The sequence below is a fragment of the Engystomops pustulosus genome, chromosome 2 (genome assembly GCF_040894005.1).
Source record: "Engystomops pustulosus chromosome 2, aEngPut4.maternal, whole genome shotgun sequence".
Lineage (NCBI taxonomy): Eukaryota > Metazoa > Chordata > Amphibia > Anura > Leptodactylidae > Engystomops > Engystomops pustulosus.
In genome coordinates this window covers 19,268,451-19,284,597 of record NC_092412.1, presented here as the reverse complement: position 1 = coordinate 19,284,597, position 16,147 = coordinate 19,268,451, and the positions used below count along the sequence as shown (strand labels likewise).

Here is a 16,147-nt window from a genome sequence, read left to right as displayed (position 1 = left end):
CAATAAGATTCCCTCAAAACAGGAAAAGTTATTAACCTAGTGGTCATAGGTGGTACTACACATTTCACAGTTTTTTTATAGTTTTTTTTTTTATAGTGGATGGATAGTTGCACATTTGAAAAATTTTGATATTACTAAATATTCACAAATCCCATGGTCTCATCTTGATGGGAACATCCCAGCCCCTTTCCGTCACAATGTGTCAGTATTTCTGCCTCCTGGGATGTACTAATGTTCCCATCACTTATCACTGAGAAGACAAGTGATACTTTGTGACTGGATTTTCCATCCCTGGGCGCCATGTAATGTGTAAATAGGCTCCGTTCCATCAGCCGCATGACAGCCCACACACAGGACTCCGGTGTCACTCTGGGTTACGTTATGTGTTGCGGCATCACATCCTCAAATAGACAGGGGGGAGGAGCCACGCACCAGTCATTCAACTTAATGAGAGGTGAATGATCAACTTCCCTGTTTGCAGAGAGCTTCAAAACTTTGTCTGTGAAAGTTCACAAGTGATTTAGTATCAGAGCAGCGGGATGAGAGGTAAGTGACCCTATAGCTCCGCTCTATAGCGCCTTATGGTCCCCTATGGGATGCTGCAGGTTTACACTTCTCTGTGAATTATACAGCACTTATAAGTTGTGTGTATTGCGTACATATGTAGCAGTGCTAAGTTTGCCATCTCCAGTTCTGATATAGATGTTGCAGAGCCGAGTTTGTTATCTTCAGGTCTGTGTAGATGCAGCAGGGATGAGTTTGTCATCTTCCGTTCTAGTATAGATGCAGCAGGGCTGAGTGTTTCATGTTCCGTTCTGGTATAGATGCAGAAGGGATGAGTTTTTCATATTCAGTTCTGATATAGATGTTGCAGGGCTGAGTTTGTCATCTTCAGATCAGGTATAGATGCAGCAGGGCTGAGTTTGTCATCTTTCGTTCTGGTATAGATGCAGCAGGGATGAGTTTGTCATCTTCCGTTCTGGTATCGATGCAGCAGGGATGAGTTTGTCATCTTCAGATCTGGTATAGATGCAGCAGAGCTGAGTTTGTCATCTTTCGTTCTGGTATAAATGCAGCAGGGATGAGTTTGTCATCTTCCGTTCTGGTATAGATGCAGCAGAACTGAGTTTGTCATCCTCAGTTCTGGTACGGATGTTGCAGAGCCGAGTTTGTCATCTTCAGGTCTGATATAAATGTACCACAGCTGCGTTTTTCATTTACATCATCAGTTCTGCGTTGTAATACACAGAGATAAACTCATAACTAAATCTATATACAATGGGGGAGATTTATAGAAAGTGTCTGAGAGCAGAACTGTTTTAGTTCCCCATTGCAACCAATCAGAGCTCAACTTTCATATTCATACAGTTGGTTATAAAATGAAACCTGAACTCTGATTGGTTACCATGAAAAACTAGAACAGTTCTGCTCTCAGCGACTTCTGATAAGTCTCCCCCATCTACATATCACAATGTACAAAATCCAACATGACCCTGCTACATCCCATAAGACATTTTTATATATTTTTACTGCAGCATCTGGCAAATCCCTCTCTGCTGCTTCAACCAACTCAAACATTGACAAACTTAGCTCTGCTTCATCTAGTATAACAGGACATTGAGGTTTATGTTGTGGATTCTGTGAGGATTTTACGTGCGGATTTTGGTAAGGAAAATTTGCAGCGGAATACAGTATAACGTGAAGACAATGTAGACGATGCAGTTTTAAATTTAAGTAATTAAATAAAAACATTATCCTGTTACTTTTCTTCATCCGTGCAGATTTTTGCAAGTGTTTTTTTGTCTATGAGAGAGTGCAATACCGATACAAACCACGGTCAGTTGTGGCGCTGTTTTTGGAAGAAAGCAGACCTCCACACAGCCTCAGTACAACGCCTTTAAGCAGGGTCGGCTCAAGGTTTCAGTAGGCCCCTGGGTGACAGAGCCTCAGTGGGCCCCTTTGCAGTGAACTCACCTGGCGGCATTAAAATTTCAGAAACGAAAAAAGTTTACTGTTCTCTAAAACATTCCCTAGTTTATTATACCAATCAACCTCCTCATGGATATTTTATTCAAACCCCCCCCCCCCCTCATTAGCTACTCACCCCATGGATTCCTTATGTACAGCCCTATGTGCCCCCCCAGCAGCTCTGGGCCCTGGCACTTGCCCAGGTATGCCCAGTACTGGCCCCGGCCCTTCCTTTAAGTCCTAATATGCGCCTTTGTACTGCACAAAGTACCCACAAACTCTTCTATGCTGCATCTAAATCCACTCTATAAACATCGACAAGTCCTAACCGCATCTGACAAACACAGCCCTACTGCATCTGTAATACTTACTCTTCTCAATGTACAGATTGCTATGGAATAGATCACATTTATCTGTTTGCACAGATGTAGCAGTGCTGAGTTTGTCACTGAATTCCTCAGGATAATAATAATAATAAATCTTTATTTATATAGCGCCATCAAATTCTAACGGACACATTTGGTGCGGCTTCCACCAACATGTGTGAAAAACGCACCATACAAGTCTAAGGAGACGCATTAAAAACACATTGCACTGTTCACTGGCTAACAAACTCAGCTCTGCTTCACTGAAAGAGCTGATGGTTTTGCAACAACTGACAAAGTCAGTGGGGGTCATTTACTAAGGGCCCGATTCGCGTTTTCCCGACGTGTTACCCGAATATTTCCGATTTGCGCCGATTGTACCTGAATTGCCCCGGGATTGTGGCGCACGCGATCGGATTGTGGCGCATTGGCGCCGGCATGCGCGCAACGGAAATCGGGGGGCGTGGCCGAACGAAAACCTGACGTATTCTGAAAAACCGCCGCATTTAAAAACCGAAAAAGTGTCGCTTGGGAAGCGCTTACCTTCACTTGGTCCGAGCTGGTGTATTGAAATACATTCAGATGCTTTTCAGCGCGGCAGCGCCACCTGGTGGACGGCGGAGGAACTACCTTCATAAATCCCGTCCGGACCCGAATCCTGTGCAGAGAAGGCGCCGCTGGATAGCGAATGGACCGGGTAAGTAAATCTGCCCCAGTGTTGTAATAGGGGAATGATCGAACCCTGATGTGTCTAAAAAAAACTAAGGTCTGCAATGACTGACAAATAAAGGCGCTGCTACACCTGGCAAACACAGCTCTGCTACACCTGGCAAACACAGCTCTGCTACATCTGGCAAACTCAGCACTGCTACATCTGGCAAACGCAGCTCTGCTACCACAAGGCTGGGTCTACGTCACATTTTTCATGCATTCTCAGCTTGTAGACCGGAGATCCCAAATATTATCATTTCCAATTACCATAACATTTGATTTTGATCAAATTCTTGAAATGGCAGAGTCAGCTCTGCTACATCACCATAAATAGAAGACCAGTGACCATATGATACAACCTATATCCATATACACGAATGTAACTGTATGTGTGATGGGGCGTAACGCTGAACGCGCTGTGATTCGACCCTTGCAGATTGGGTAATACCAGAGGAAACAGGTTATTAAGTCACAAAGTGTTTCCAAACATAAGAACACATCATAGTCTGAACGTAACCGAAACAACCGGAGAGCGAGACTCATACCCAGCCTGGGCATGTAAGTGTATGATACCCATAGCTGAGCTGTGTATCTAACCCCATCATGTGTGATACTGCCTGCTGAGCTGTGTATCTAATCCTATCATGTGTGATACTGACTGCTGAGCTGTGTATCTAATCCTATACTGTGTGATACTGTCTGCTGAGCTGTGTATCTAATCCTATCCTGTGTGATACTGTCTGCTGAGCTGTGTATCTAATGATATCCTGTGTGATACTGTCTGCTGAGCTATGTATCTCATCTCATCCTATCCTGTGTGATACTGTCTGCTGAGCTGTGTATCTAATCCTTTCCTGTGTGATACTGTCTGCTCAGCTGTGTTTCTAATCCTATCCTGTGTGATACTGTCTGCTGAGCTGTGTATCTCATCTCATCCTATCCTGTGTGATACTGTCTGCTGAGCTGTGTATCTAATCCTTTCCTGTGTGATACTGTCTGCTCAGCTGTGTATCTAATCCTATCCTGTGTGATACTATCTGCTGAGCTGTGTATCTAATCCTACTATATGTGATACTGTCTGCTGAGCTGTGTATCTAATCCTTTCCTGTGTGATACTGCCAGCTGAGCTGTGCATCTAATCTTATCCTGTGTGATACTGTCTGCTGAGCTGTGTATCTAATCCTTTCCTGTGTGATACTGTCTGCTGAACTGTGTATCTAATCCTATCCTGTGTAATACTGTCTGCTGAGCTGTGTATCTAATCCTATCCTGTGTGATACTGTCTGCTGAGCTGTGTATCTAATCCTATCCTGTGTGATACTGTCTGCTGAGCGCTGTATCTAATCCTATCCTGTGTGATACTGTCTGCTGAGCCGTGTATCTCATCCTATCCTGTGTGATACTGCCTGCTGAGCAGTGTATCTAATCCTATCCTGTGTGATACTGTCTGCTGAGGTGTGTATCTAATCCCATCCCGTGTGATACAGTCTGCTGAGCTGTGTATCTAATCCTATCCCATGTGATACAGTCTGCTGAGCTGTGTATCTAATCCCATCCTGTGTGGTACTGTCTGCTGAGCTGTGTATCTAATCCTATCCTGTGTGATACTGTCTGCTGAGCTGTGTATCTAATCCTATCCTGTGTGGTACTGTCTGCTGAGCTGTGTATCTAATCTTATCCTGTGTGATACTGCCTGCTGAGCTGTGTATCTAATCCTATCCTGTGTGATACTGTCTGCTGAGCTGTGTATCTAATCTTATCCTGTGTGATACTGTCTGCTGAGCTGTGTATCTAATCCTATCCTGTGTGATACTGTCTGCTGAGCTGTGTATCTAATCTTATCCTGTGTGATACTGTCTGCTGAGCTGTGTATCTAATCCTATCCTGTGTGATACTGTCTGCTGAGCTGTGTATCTAATCTTATCCTGTGTGATACTGTCTGCTGAGCTGTGTATCTAATCCTATCCTGTGTGATACGGTCTGCTGAGCTGTGTATCTAATCCTATCCTGTGTGATACTGTCTGCTGAGCTGTGTATCTAATCTTATCCTGTGTGGTACTGTCTGCTGAGCTGTGTATCTAATCTTATCCTGTGTGATACTGTCTGCTGAGCTGTGTATCTAATCCTATCCTGTGTGATACTGGCTGCTGAGCTGTGTATCTAATCATATCATGTGTGATACTGTCTGCTGAGCTGTGTATCTAATCCTATCCTGTGTGATACTGGCTGCTGAGCTGTGTATCTAATCATATCATGTGTGATACTGTCTGCTGAGCTGTGTATCTAATCCTATCCTGTGTGATACTCTCTGCTGAGCTGTGTATCTAATCCTATCCTGTGTGGTACTGTCTGCTGAGCCGTGTATCTAATCCTATCCTGTGTGATACTGTCTGCTAAGCTGTGTATCTAATCCCATCCTGTGTGATACTGCCTGCTGAGCTGTGTATCTAATCCTATCCTGTGTGATACTGGCTGCTGAGCTGTGTATCTAATCCTATCCTGTGTGATACTGTCTGCTGAGCTGTGTATCTAATCCTCTCCTGGGTGATACTGTCTGCTGAGCTGTGTATCTAATCCTATCCTGTGTGATACTGTCTGCTGAGCTGTGTATTTAATCCTATCCTGTGTGATACTGTCTGCTGAGCTGTGTATCTAATCCTATCCTGTGTGATACTGTCTGCTGAGCTGTGTATCTAATCCTATCCTGTGTGATACTGGCTGCTGAGCTGTGTATCTAATCCCATCCTGTGTGATAGTTTCCCACCAGCCCCCTCCATACTCAGTTATAGTCCGCCTATGACCCCTCTTACCTTGCAGGATGGCGCTGTGGTGTGGCGTGTAGGCGGGAGGACAGGGCGCCCTCTGACTACTTTGTACTCTCTGTAGTTGTTGTTGTTGTTGGGAGGTGGAGAGTTGCATCTAATACAATGCCTGGTAACTAATCATCCCTCACATCACCCTTAAATAGAAATGATATAAATTCTGCTGCGGGTGTGGAATGATACCGAGCGGGCAGAACCGGATGGATGCAGCAGCGCACGGATCAGGCTGACATTCCAGGGCGGAATATTTTCCTGGAACATCATGACTATAAAAACCAATGTGTGTGATATAACAATATGAAGTCATGGAGTGTGGATACCGAGGAACAACAGGTTAATAAAGTTTGTTCAAAACTTTTCTGTTTAACAGAAGTGATGGGAATTCCGGCTCTTCTTAGTGAGCTGGCTCATTAGGCTCCGCTCACTATGAAGAGCCGGCTCTTCTGACTCCTGAACAGCTCACTATTCAATATATTATAGTCAGTCACCCGACACCACACCACTTTTAACCCAATTTTATTGGGTTAAAGGGGGCGGCTGAGCGTTTTAGGGGCGGGGTTTAGTGAGCCATCAGCTCACTGAGGTGAGCCGGTTCAGGTCGTTCCCTCGAATGAGCCGGCTCTTTGTGCCAACTCGTTCGCGAGCAACACATCACTACCTAACAGCTTCCTCTCAGGATGAGCACCACAGACAGTAATTCCTGTTAACAATGTGCTGTGCCCATATATACAGGATAGGAGTAGTAGTCCTGTGTTGTGCCCATATATACAGGATAGGAGTAGTAGTACTGTGCTGTGTCCATATATACAGGATAGGAGTAGTAGTACTGTGCTGTGCCCATATATACAGGATAGGAGTAGTAGTACTGTGCTGTGCCCATGTATACAGGATAGGAGTAGTAGTACTGTGCTGTGCCCATATATACAGGATAGGAGTAGTAGTACTGTGCTGTGCCCATATATACAGGATAGGAGTAGTAGTACTGTGCTGTGCTCATATATGCAGGATAGGAGTAGTACTGTGCTGTGCCCATATATACAGGATAGGAGTAGTAGTACTGTGCTGTGCCCATATATACAGTATAGGAGTAGTAGTACTGTGCTGTGCCCATATATACAGGATAGGAGTAGTAGTACTGTGCTGTGCCCATGTATACAGGATAGGAGTAGTAGTACTGTGCTGTGCCCATATATACAGGATAGGAGTAGTAGTACTGTGCTGTGCCCATATATACAGGATAGGAGTAGTAGTACTGTGCTGTGCTCATATATGCAGGATAGGAGTAGTACTGTGCTGTGCCCATATATACAGGATAGGAGTAGTAGTACTGTGTGCTGTGTCCATATATACAGGATAAGAGTAGTAGTACTGTGCTGTGCCCATATATACAGGATAGGAGTAGTAGTACTGTGTGCTGTGTCCATATATACAGGATAAGAGTAGTAGTACTGTGCTGTGCCCATATATACAGGATAGGAGTAGTAGTACTGTGCTGTGCCCATATATACAGGATAGGAGTAGTAGTACTGTGCTGTGCCCATATATACAGGATAGGAGTAGTAGTACTGTGCTGTACCCATATATACAGGATCGGAGTAGTAGTACTGTGCTGAGCTCATATACAGGATAGGAGTAGTAGTACTGTGCTGTGCCCATATATACAGGATAGGAGTAGTAGTACTGTGCTGTACCCATATATACAGGATCGGAGTAGTAGTACTGTGCTGAGCTCATATACAGGATAGGAGTAGTAGTACTGTGCTGTGCCCATATATACAGGATAGGAGGAGTAGTACTGTGTTCTACCCATATATACAGGATAGGAGTAGTAGTACTGTGCTGTACCCATATATACAGGATAGGAGTAGTAGTACTGTGCTGTACCTATATATACAGGATAGGAGGAGTAGTACTGCGCTGTGCCCATATATACAGGATAGGAGTAGTAGTACTGTGCTGTGTCCATATATACAGGATAGGAGTAGTAGTACTGTGCTGTGCCCATATATACAGGATCGGAGTAGTAGTACTAGGGGTCCGTCGATGTTGGAGTGCGTCTCTGTGCAATTTCCGTCAGCTCCATAGATATAAATGGAGCAGAACGGTCATGTGCGTCTGTCTCTTCCATTAATCTGACGGAGCGGCGATTTTTGCGATCTGCGGGGGTCTCAGCACTTAGAACCCCACTGATCAGCAAGCTGGATAGAGCCTAACTTTCCTTTGTGGGAAAAACCCTTTAAGATCTTGATACATGAGGTCCTGCCATGGGTTTGCACTGTGTTTGCACCTCTTTACAAAGAGGTATATATACAGGATAGGAGTAGTAGTACTGTGCTGTGCCCATGTATACAGGATAGGAGTAGTAGTACTGTGCTGTGCCCATATATACAGGATAGGAGTAGTAGTACTGTGCTGTGCCCATATATACAGGATAGGAGTAGTAGTACTGTGCTGTGCTCATATATGCAGGATAGGAGTAGTACTGTGCTGTGCCCATATATACAGGATAGGAGTAGTAGTACTGTGCTGTGCCCATATATACAGTATAGGAGTAGTAGTACTGTGCTGTGCCCATATATACAGGATAGGAGTAGTAGTACTGTGCTGTGCCCATGTATACAGGATAGGAGTAGTAGTACTGTGCTGTGCCCATATATACAGGATAGGAGTAGTAGTACTGTGCTGTGCCCATATATACAGGATAGGAGTAGTAGTACTGTGCTGTGCTCATATATGCAGGATAGGAGTAGTACTGTGCTGTGCCCATATATACAGGATAGGAGTAGTAGTACTGTGTGCTGTGTCCATATATACAGGATAAGAGTAGTAGTACTGTGCTGTGCCCATATATACAGGATAGGAGTAGATGTACTGTGTGCTGTGTCCATATATACAGGATAAGAGTAGTAGTACTGTGCTGTGCCCATATATACAGGATAGGAGTAGTAGTACTGTGCTGTGCCCATATATACAGGATAGGAGTAGTAGTACTGTGCTGTGCCCATATATACAGGATAGGAGTAGTAGTACTGTGCTGTACCCATATATACAGGATCGGAGTAGTAGTACTGTGCTGAGCTCATATACAGGATAGGAGTAGTAGTACTGTGCTGTGCCCATATATACAGGATAGGAGTAGTAGTACTGTGCTGTACCCATATATACAGGATCGGAGTAGTAGTACTGTGCTGAGCTCATATACAGGATAGGAGTAGTAGTACTGTGCTGTGCCCATATATACAGGATAGGAGGAGTAGTACTGTGTTCTACCCATATATACAGGATAGGAGTAGTAGTACTGTGCTGTACCCATATATACAGGATAGGAGTAGTAGTACTGTGCTGTACCTATATATACAGGATAGGAGGAGTAGTACTGCGCTGTGCCCATATATACAGGATAGGAGTAGTAGTACTGTGCTGTGTCCATATATACAGGATAGGAGTAGTAGTACTGTGCTGTGCCCATATATACAGGATCGGAGTAGTAGTACTAGGGGTCCGTCGATGTTGGAGTGCGTCTCTGTGCAATTTCCGTCAGCTCCATAGATATTAATGGAGCAGAACGGTCATGTGCGTCTGTCTCTTCCATTAATCTGACGGAGCGGCGATTTTTGCGATCTGCGGGGGTCTCAGCACTTAGAACCCCACTGATCAGCAAGCTGGATAGAGCCTAACTTTCCTTTGTGGGAAAAACCCTTTAAGATCTTGATACATGAGGTCCTGCCATGGGTTTGCACTGTGTTTGCACCTCTTTACAAAGTGTTTTTCACATAGCTGCATGTATTTATACATTCACATGGTACATGTCTATAGCCACCATAAGGTCTGAATTCATGAGGGTCCGCCATGGGTCTACACCAACCTCTTTGGCAATTTTTGTGTTCTGAGTTTTCTGGTAGCTTCTGCTTCATCACAACACAAAGTATGTTTTAATTAAACTTTTGTAAGATAAATATACGGTAGATAAAAATATAATAAAAATATGCCCCATTAATTAAGATAATTTTAATGAGGTTTCTTACATGTTCGAGGGGCTTTCTTTAAAAGTTGTTGTAGAACTGTTTTTAAAGTTGTATTTAAATGGTGTATAATAAAAGCCACTGAAATCCAAAAAGGTCTAGAAAGATGAGGTACTGCCATGGTTCAACACCAACCCCTTTAACATTTTTCTTGCAACTTTTTAGATATACAGGCAGTCCCCAGGTTAAGTACAAGACAGGTTCTGTAGGTTTGTTCTTAAGTTGAATTTGTAAGTAAGTCGGAACTGTGTATTTTATACCTGTAATCCCAGCCAGAATTTTTTTTGGTCTTTGTGACAATTGGATTTTAAACATGTTGGGTTGTCGTAAGGACCAGAAATTAACAATAGAGCTTATTTGCAGACACATTTCCACAACTCCTACAGCAGAATATTATCGCCTAGGACTAAAATACAGTGAATTAGCAACATCCAGAGGGCCATTTGTAACCAGGGGTGGTCTGTAAGTCGAGTGGTCTTAAGTAGGGGACTGCCTGTATTGTACAACAAAACAATGAGGGTCATTTACTAAGGGCCCGATTCGCGTTTTCCCGACGTGTTACCCGACTATTTCCGATTTGCGCCGATTTCCCCTGGATTGCACCGGGATTTTGGCGCACGCGATCGGATTGTGGCGCATCGGCGCCGGCATGCGCGCAATGGAAATCGGGGGGCGTGGCTGCACGAAAACCCGACATATTTGAAAAAACCGCTGCATTTAAAAACGGGAAATGTGTCGCTGGACTCGCACTTACCTTCACTCAGCCGGCCTCGGTGCATTTCAGTGCGTTCCTATGCTCTTCAGCGCAGCAGCGCCACTTGGTGGGCGTCGGAGGAACTGCCTTAGTGAATCCCGTCCGGACCCGAATCCACCGCAGAGAAGGCGCCGCTGGATCGCGAATGGGCCGGGTAAGTAAATCTGCCCCAATATGTCCCAAATAAATATTAAGATGAATATTAATAAAATAAATGTAAATCTTATATTAAGAAATTTTAATGGGTTCTAATGTGATTTAAAGGATTTTAATAGCTTTAATTAGCCAGTGCATAATTAAAGCCACCACTGTCAAAAAGATATAGATTTACAAGGTACCGCCATGGGTTTACACCAACCCCTTTAGCAGTTTCTTTTTTTGTGAAGCTGAATTTATAGTTATACTCACATATATCTATAGCTTCTACTTCAACGTAACATATAACATCTTTCAATTAAACATTTTTAAGATAAATATCTTAAGATATTTATTAATCTTTATTAAATATAGATTAAAATATAATATAAATAAGATAAATTTAAGGTTTCTCAATCATGAAACATTTTTATAGACAAATTTATGACATACTGGTGTTGGCTCAAACTATGACTTAGCCACTTTTTCTAGTTTTTGTGTACTTTCTGAAGGAACACAATATAATATATAAAAACATAATTAAAGTAAACATTATAAAGATGCATATAGATACATATATAAGAAAGTATAATTTTAAGGTTAAGCTTACATGGTATAAAAGTGTATAGTTTTTATACAGCTGCTTGTATGCACATGGTACATGATTATAGATACCACAGACCATAAGGCCTAGATTTATGAGGGACCGCCATGGGTTCGCATCAACCCCTAAATCTTTTTTTTTTTAGTTGTAATGTTCCATTGCCCATCTAGAGTTGCACAATGTGTTGTGAAGATTCTCTTTGTAGATTGGTTATTATTTTTGCATTGCATGGTGACTAGTAATATGCCCATAAAAGAAAATTAGGAAATATCAGATAACAGACAGGTTGGAACTTCCTCATTACAGAGAAGTCAGAATAGTCATAGAAATCCTGCTGGTTTCTTTTATAAACATATGATAGTGATCTGCAGTTTATGACACTGATGTATAAACATGGATTATGGACACTTAGCATCTGGCTATTACCACTGTCAACAAAATTCCTACCTGGAAAGCGCGGGGTGTGTGTGAACATATAGTGGATGTGTATCAATAGAAAAACATGGCTGCTTACTCCTAGAAACAATCACACCTAACCTTCTCGTGTCTAGGGTTACCACTTACTATAAGTAAATAAATCATAGCCACAATACCACAGAAATCCTGAGCCTCCAAATTGAATCTTCCTTTTCCTGAGCAATCCCGCCCCCTTGTCACTATGACCCAATTCTTCATATTTCTCTATGCCCCATATTTCTTGAGGCAGCGCTATCATCGGTATTCCCATATCTCTGGGGCGCAGTGGGGGAGGAGGGATTAGTTTGTCCATACAGAATTGTGAAGTTGATGTTAGCTCCACCCCCTGGGTCTAACATTGGAGTCGGGAGTCGGAACTTTAACCTCGCGGAGCCACCATCAATTATATAGTTCTATGTTGACAAATTAATTAAATGGATTCTAATAATCACTTAGCCTTATCTCTAACTTATACTGATGTTTTTTCATAATATAACACCTTTTTTTTGGCGTTTCACCATTTAGCCGGATCAGCACTATGGTCACATTAAAAACGATTAGAAGAAGATGGAAACAATGAAATTGGTGTCCTCCGAATTTAGCCTGTCTAATAAATCTATATAAAAGGTAAGTGACTGATGTTAGGTCACTCCTTCCAGACAAAAAAAGGTGTTGCCGTATATACTCAAGTATAAGCCGAGGTACCAAATTTTACCACAAAAAAAATTGGAAAATCTATTGACTTGAGTATAAGCCTAGGAGGCGAAATGCAGCAACTACTCTTAAAGGACGTCTAACATTAGAATTTCTGATGGTAGACTGCCCAAACTTACTTGACCAGCGCATTTTATAGTATGAGTAACAGGTTTTCGGAAATGCAGGATGCGCCTAAAAAAGAACTTTTTTTATGCTAATAAGCCACCTTCACCAGAGCACCTCTTGGCTGAGAAGACTAATTAAATATGCATATTAGTCTTTGGAGCCAAGTGGTGCTCTGCTGAAGTGGCACTGAAGTTATGAAAACCTGTTCCTAATACTATATAATAGATCAGTCAAGTAAGTTTGGGCAGTCTACCATCAGAAATTCTAGATGTCCTTTAAATAAAATGTCCAGCAGCAGACCCCCTCATTAATAAAATGTCCAGCAGCAGACCCCCTCATTAATAAAATGTCCAGCAGCAGACCCCCTCATTAATAAAATGTCCAGCAGCAGCCCCCCTCATTGATAAAATGTCCAGCAGCAGACCCCCTCATTGATAAAATGTCCAGCAGCAGACCCCCTCATTGATAAAATGTCCAGAAGCAAGCTCCTGTAACTAATAAAATGGCCAGCATGGCCCTCACTCATTAATTACATGCTCCGCATGGCCCCCACACATCAATCACATGCCCTGATTGACCCTTCACTCAATAAGCACATGGCCTACATGCCCCCCCCCCCTCATTCATTAATTAAATACTCAGCATGGGCCCCACTCATTAATGAAATACCCAGCATGGACCCACTTATTAATTATAACCCCAGCATGGCCCCTCACTGATGAATTAAATACTCAGCATGGGCCCACTCATGAATTAAATGGTCAGCATGGCCTCTTTAAAAATAATAAACTTATATATTCACCCTCTGGCTTCTCCCCCGCTCCTCTTCTCCTTCCGGCTAATAGCCATTCCTCCTGGCACACATATTATGACATTAGCAGGTCGCGTGTCTGCCCTCATTGCTGGGAGGAACCATGATGAGCCGGGAGGAGAAGAAGAGCTGCAGGGAGCACGGGAGGGTAAGTATGTAAGTTTATTATTTTTATATATTTTATATATAAAGTCGTGCGGGGCTTTTTCAGCATAAAAATTGTGCTGAAAAACTTGTCTTATATCTGAGTATATTCAGTATTTTATTGTACAACATGTGGTTTTTGAAAGGGAGTGCCATGGGGTCCTAACATACCCCCGGGTCATTTACCAAAAGTGATAGACATTCTACAAACTTAATTCAATTTTTAATCTGATGTTTTACATGAAATTTGACAAATCATGTCTTTCTATGGATTTGAATTCTGATAATAATATAGATTTTTGTATTTCTGCTTTTTCTATGTTTGGCTGATCAGGATTTTTGGAAGTTTTGCCCTTATGAAGTTATGGAACTTATGGCCATCAAGATTTCTAGAACTTTTATACTGTACGCTTTCTTTTTTTATTCTTCCAGTCCATCGTCTTGATTCATGGATGACCTTCCTGAGGATGAGAACTTGACCTACAGATGTATATTTGATGAAGACTTCAAGTACATCCTCCTCCCCGTCTCCTATTCTATCGTATTTGTCCTTGGTTTGATCCTAAACGTCTTCGCTCTCTTCATCTTCATATTTCGGATCCGACCATGGAGAGTGGTCAACATTTTCATGTTCAACCTGGCGGTCTCGGATTTGTTGTACGTCTTGTCCTTGCCATTGCTGGCCTATTATTATTCCAAAGCCAATGACTGGCCCTTCAGCGAGCCCTTGTGTAAGATTGTCCGCTTCCTCTTCTACACCAGTCTGTACTGCAGCATCCTCTTCTTACTCTGTATCAGTATTTACCGATTCCTGGCTGTATGTTACCCATTGCAGTTCCTACGTTGGGGCCAGATTCGATATGCAAGGATAGCCTCAGTGTGTATCTGGTTGGTGGTGGTCATCATGCAGTCTCCTACGTTCTACTTTGTCACCACCAGTATAAATGGTGACAGCACCGTCTGCCATGACACAGCCAGCATTGAACTTTTTGATGATTTTGTCGTCTACAGCACCGTCAACTTGGCGGTGCTTTTCTGTGTCCCCTTCACCATCCTCATTGTTTGCTATTGCTACATGATCTATGTTCTGGTCAAGCCAACGGAGAGCGCGGCACAGGTCTCCAAGTCCAAGAGGAAGTCTGTCAAGATGATCATCACAGTAATGGTGGTCTTCATCATATGTTTCTTGCCCTTTCACATCACTAGGACTTTATATTATTACTACCGGAAGGTGGACCTCGCCCCGTGTCCTACACTGAATGCGGTAAATGCAGCCTACAAGTCTACACGACCTCTGGCCAGCGTCAACAGCTGCATCGACCCGATTCTGTACTTTCTGGTTTGGAGATTCAGGTTAAGACCGAACACGTCGTAAATTGGGTGGAAATTTTCTATGGACTGATGTTATTTTATTCTATAAAGTAAGAGTGGTCACATTATAGAGTCTATACTTTAAGAGCAGTCACACTGTGGAGACAATACTGTAAGAGCTGTGAGCGGTCACACTATGGCATCTGTATTGTAAGGGCTGTGACACTATGGAGTCTATACTGTAAGAGTGTTCACCCTATGGAGTCTATACTGTAAGAGTGTTCACCCTATGGAGTCTATACTGTAAGAGAGGTCACACTATAGTCTATACCATAGGTTTGATCTCACTATGGAGTCTATACTGTGAGAAGGGTCAGACTATGGTTTCTATACTGTTAGATTGGTCATCCTATGGTGTCTATACTGTATTGGGTCTAGAATGTGAGAGCGGTCACATTATGGAGTCTATAGTGTAATAGAGATCACACAAGGAGGTCTATACTGTTAGAGTAGTCACACTCTGGAGTCTATACTGCAAGAAGTCACACTATGGAATATATACTTTAGGAGTGGTCACACTATGGCATCTGTACTGGTCACTCTATGATGTCTAAACTGTAAGAGGGACCACACAATGGAGTGGCATTATGGAGTATATAATATAAGAACAGTCACACTATGGAGTCTATACTGTAAGAGGGGTCATACTATGGAGTTTATACTGTAAGTCTGATCACCCTATGGAGTCTATACTGTAAGAATGATCACTCTATGGAGCCTATACTGTAAAAGGGATCCTACTATGGAGTCTATACTGTAAGAGCATTGGCACTATGGAATCTATACTGTTAGAGCATTGACAGTATGAAGCCTAGACTGTGTCAGGGGTTACACTATGGGGTCTACAATGTAAGAGGGGTTACACTGTGGAGTTTATAGTGTAATAGAGGTCATATTATGGAATCAATATTGTAAGAGGGGTCACAGTATGGTGTCTAAACAATAAGAGGGGTCACACTATGGGGTCTATACTGTAAGAGGAGTCACACTATGGTGTCTAAACAATAAGAGGGGTCACACTACGGGGTCTATACTGTAAGAGGGGTCACACTATGGAGTCTATAGTGTAATAGATGTCACACTGAGAGGTAACCCTATGAAGTATATATTGTTACAGTGTATAATGTAATAGAGGTCACATTAGGGAGTCAATACTGTAAGA

General features: G+C 42.7%; 2 protein-coding genes across 5 annotated transcripts in view; one reads left to right on the top strand and one right to left on the bottom strand.

Annotated features, from left to right (window-relative positions):
• The window catches only part of FCHSD2 (FCH and double SH3 domains 2), a 144,472-nt gene extending 138,598 nt beyond the window's left edge, over positions 1 to 5,874 (bottom strand). Inside the window, exon 1 of the mRNA XM_072133879.1 lies at positions 5,855 to 5,874. The gene's annotated coding sequence lies outside the window, so the exon portion shown is untranslated. The remainder of the gene's footprint in view (positions 1 to 5,854) is intronic.
• On the top strand, positions 431 to 15,295 carry LOC140117313 (P2Y purinoceptor 2-like). Of its 4 annotated transcripts, none has more exons than XM_072133884.1 (4): positions 432 to 546; positions 3,481 to 3,602; positions 12,363 to 12,464; positions 13,949 to 15,295. In XM_072133884.1, exon 4 carries the CDS (start codon positions 14,063 to 14,065, stop codon positions 14,987 to 14,989), a length of 927 nt encoding a protein of 308 aa, XP_071989985.1. In that variant the 5' UTR covers positions 432 to 546; positions 3,481 to 3,602; positions 12,363 to 12,464; positions 13,949 to 14,062; the 3' UTR covers positions 14,990 to 15,295. The 4 variants fall into 4 exon arrangements, with proteins under 4 accessions (XP_071989984.1, XP_071989986.1, XP_071989985.1 ...); XM_072133882.1 differs by having other exon boundaries at positions 433 to 546; positions 14,047 to 15,295; XM_072133883.1 differs by lacking the exon at positions 3,481 to 3,602 and having other exon boundaries at positions 431 to 546; positions 14,047 to 15,295.
• Positions 15,296 to 16,147: the final 852 nt, after the last annotated feature.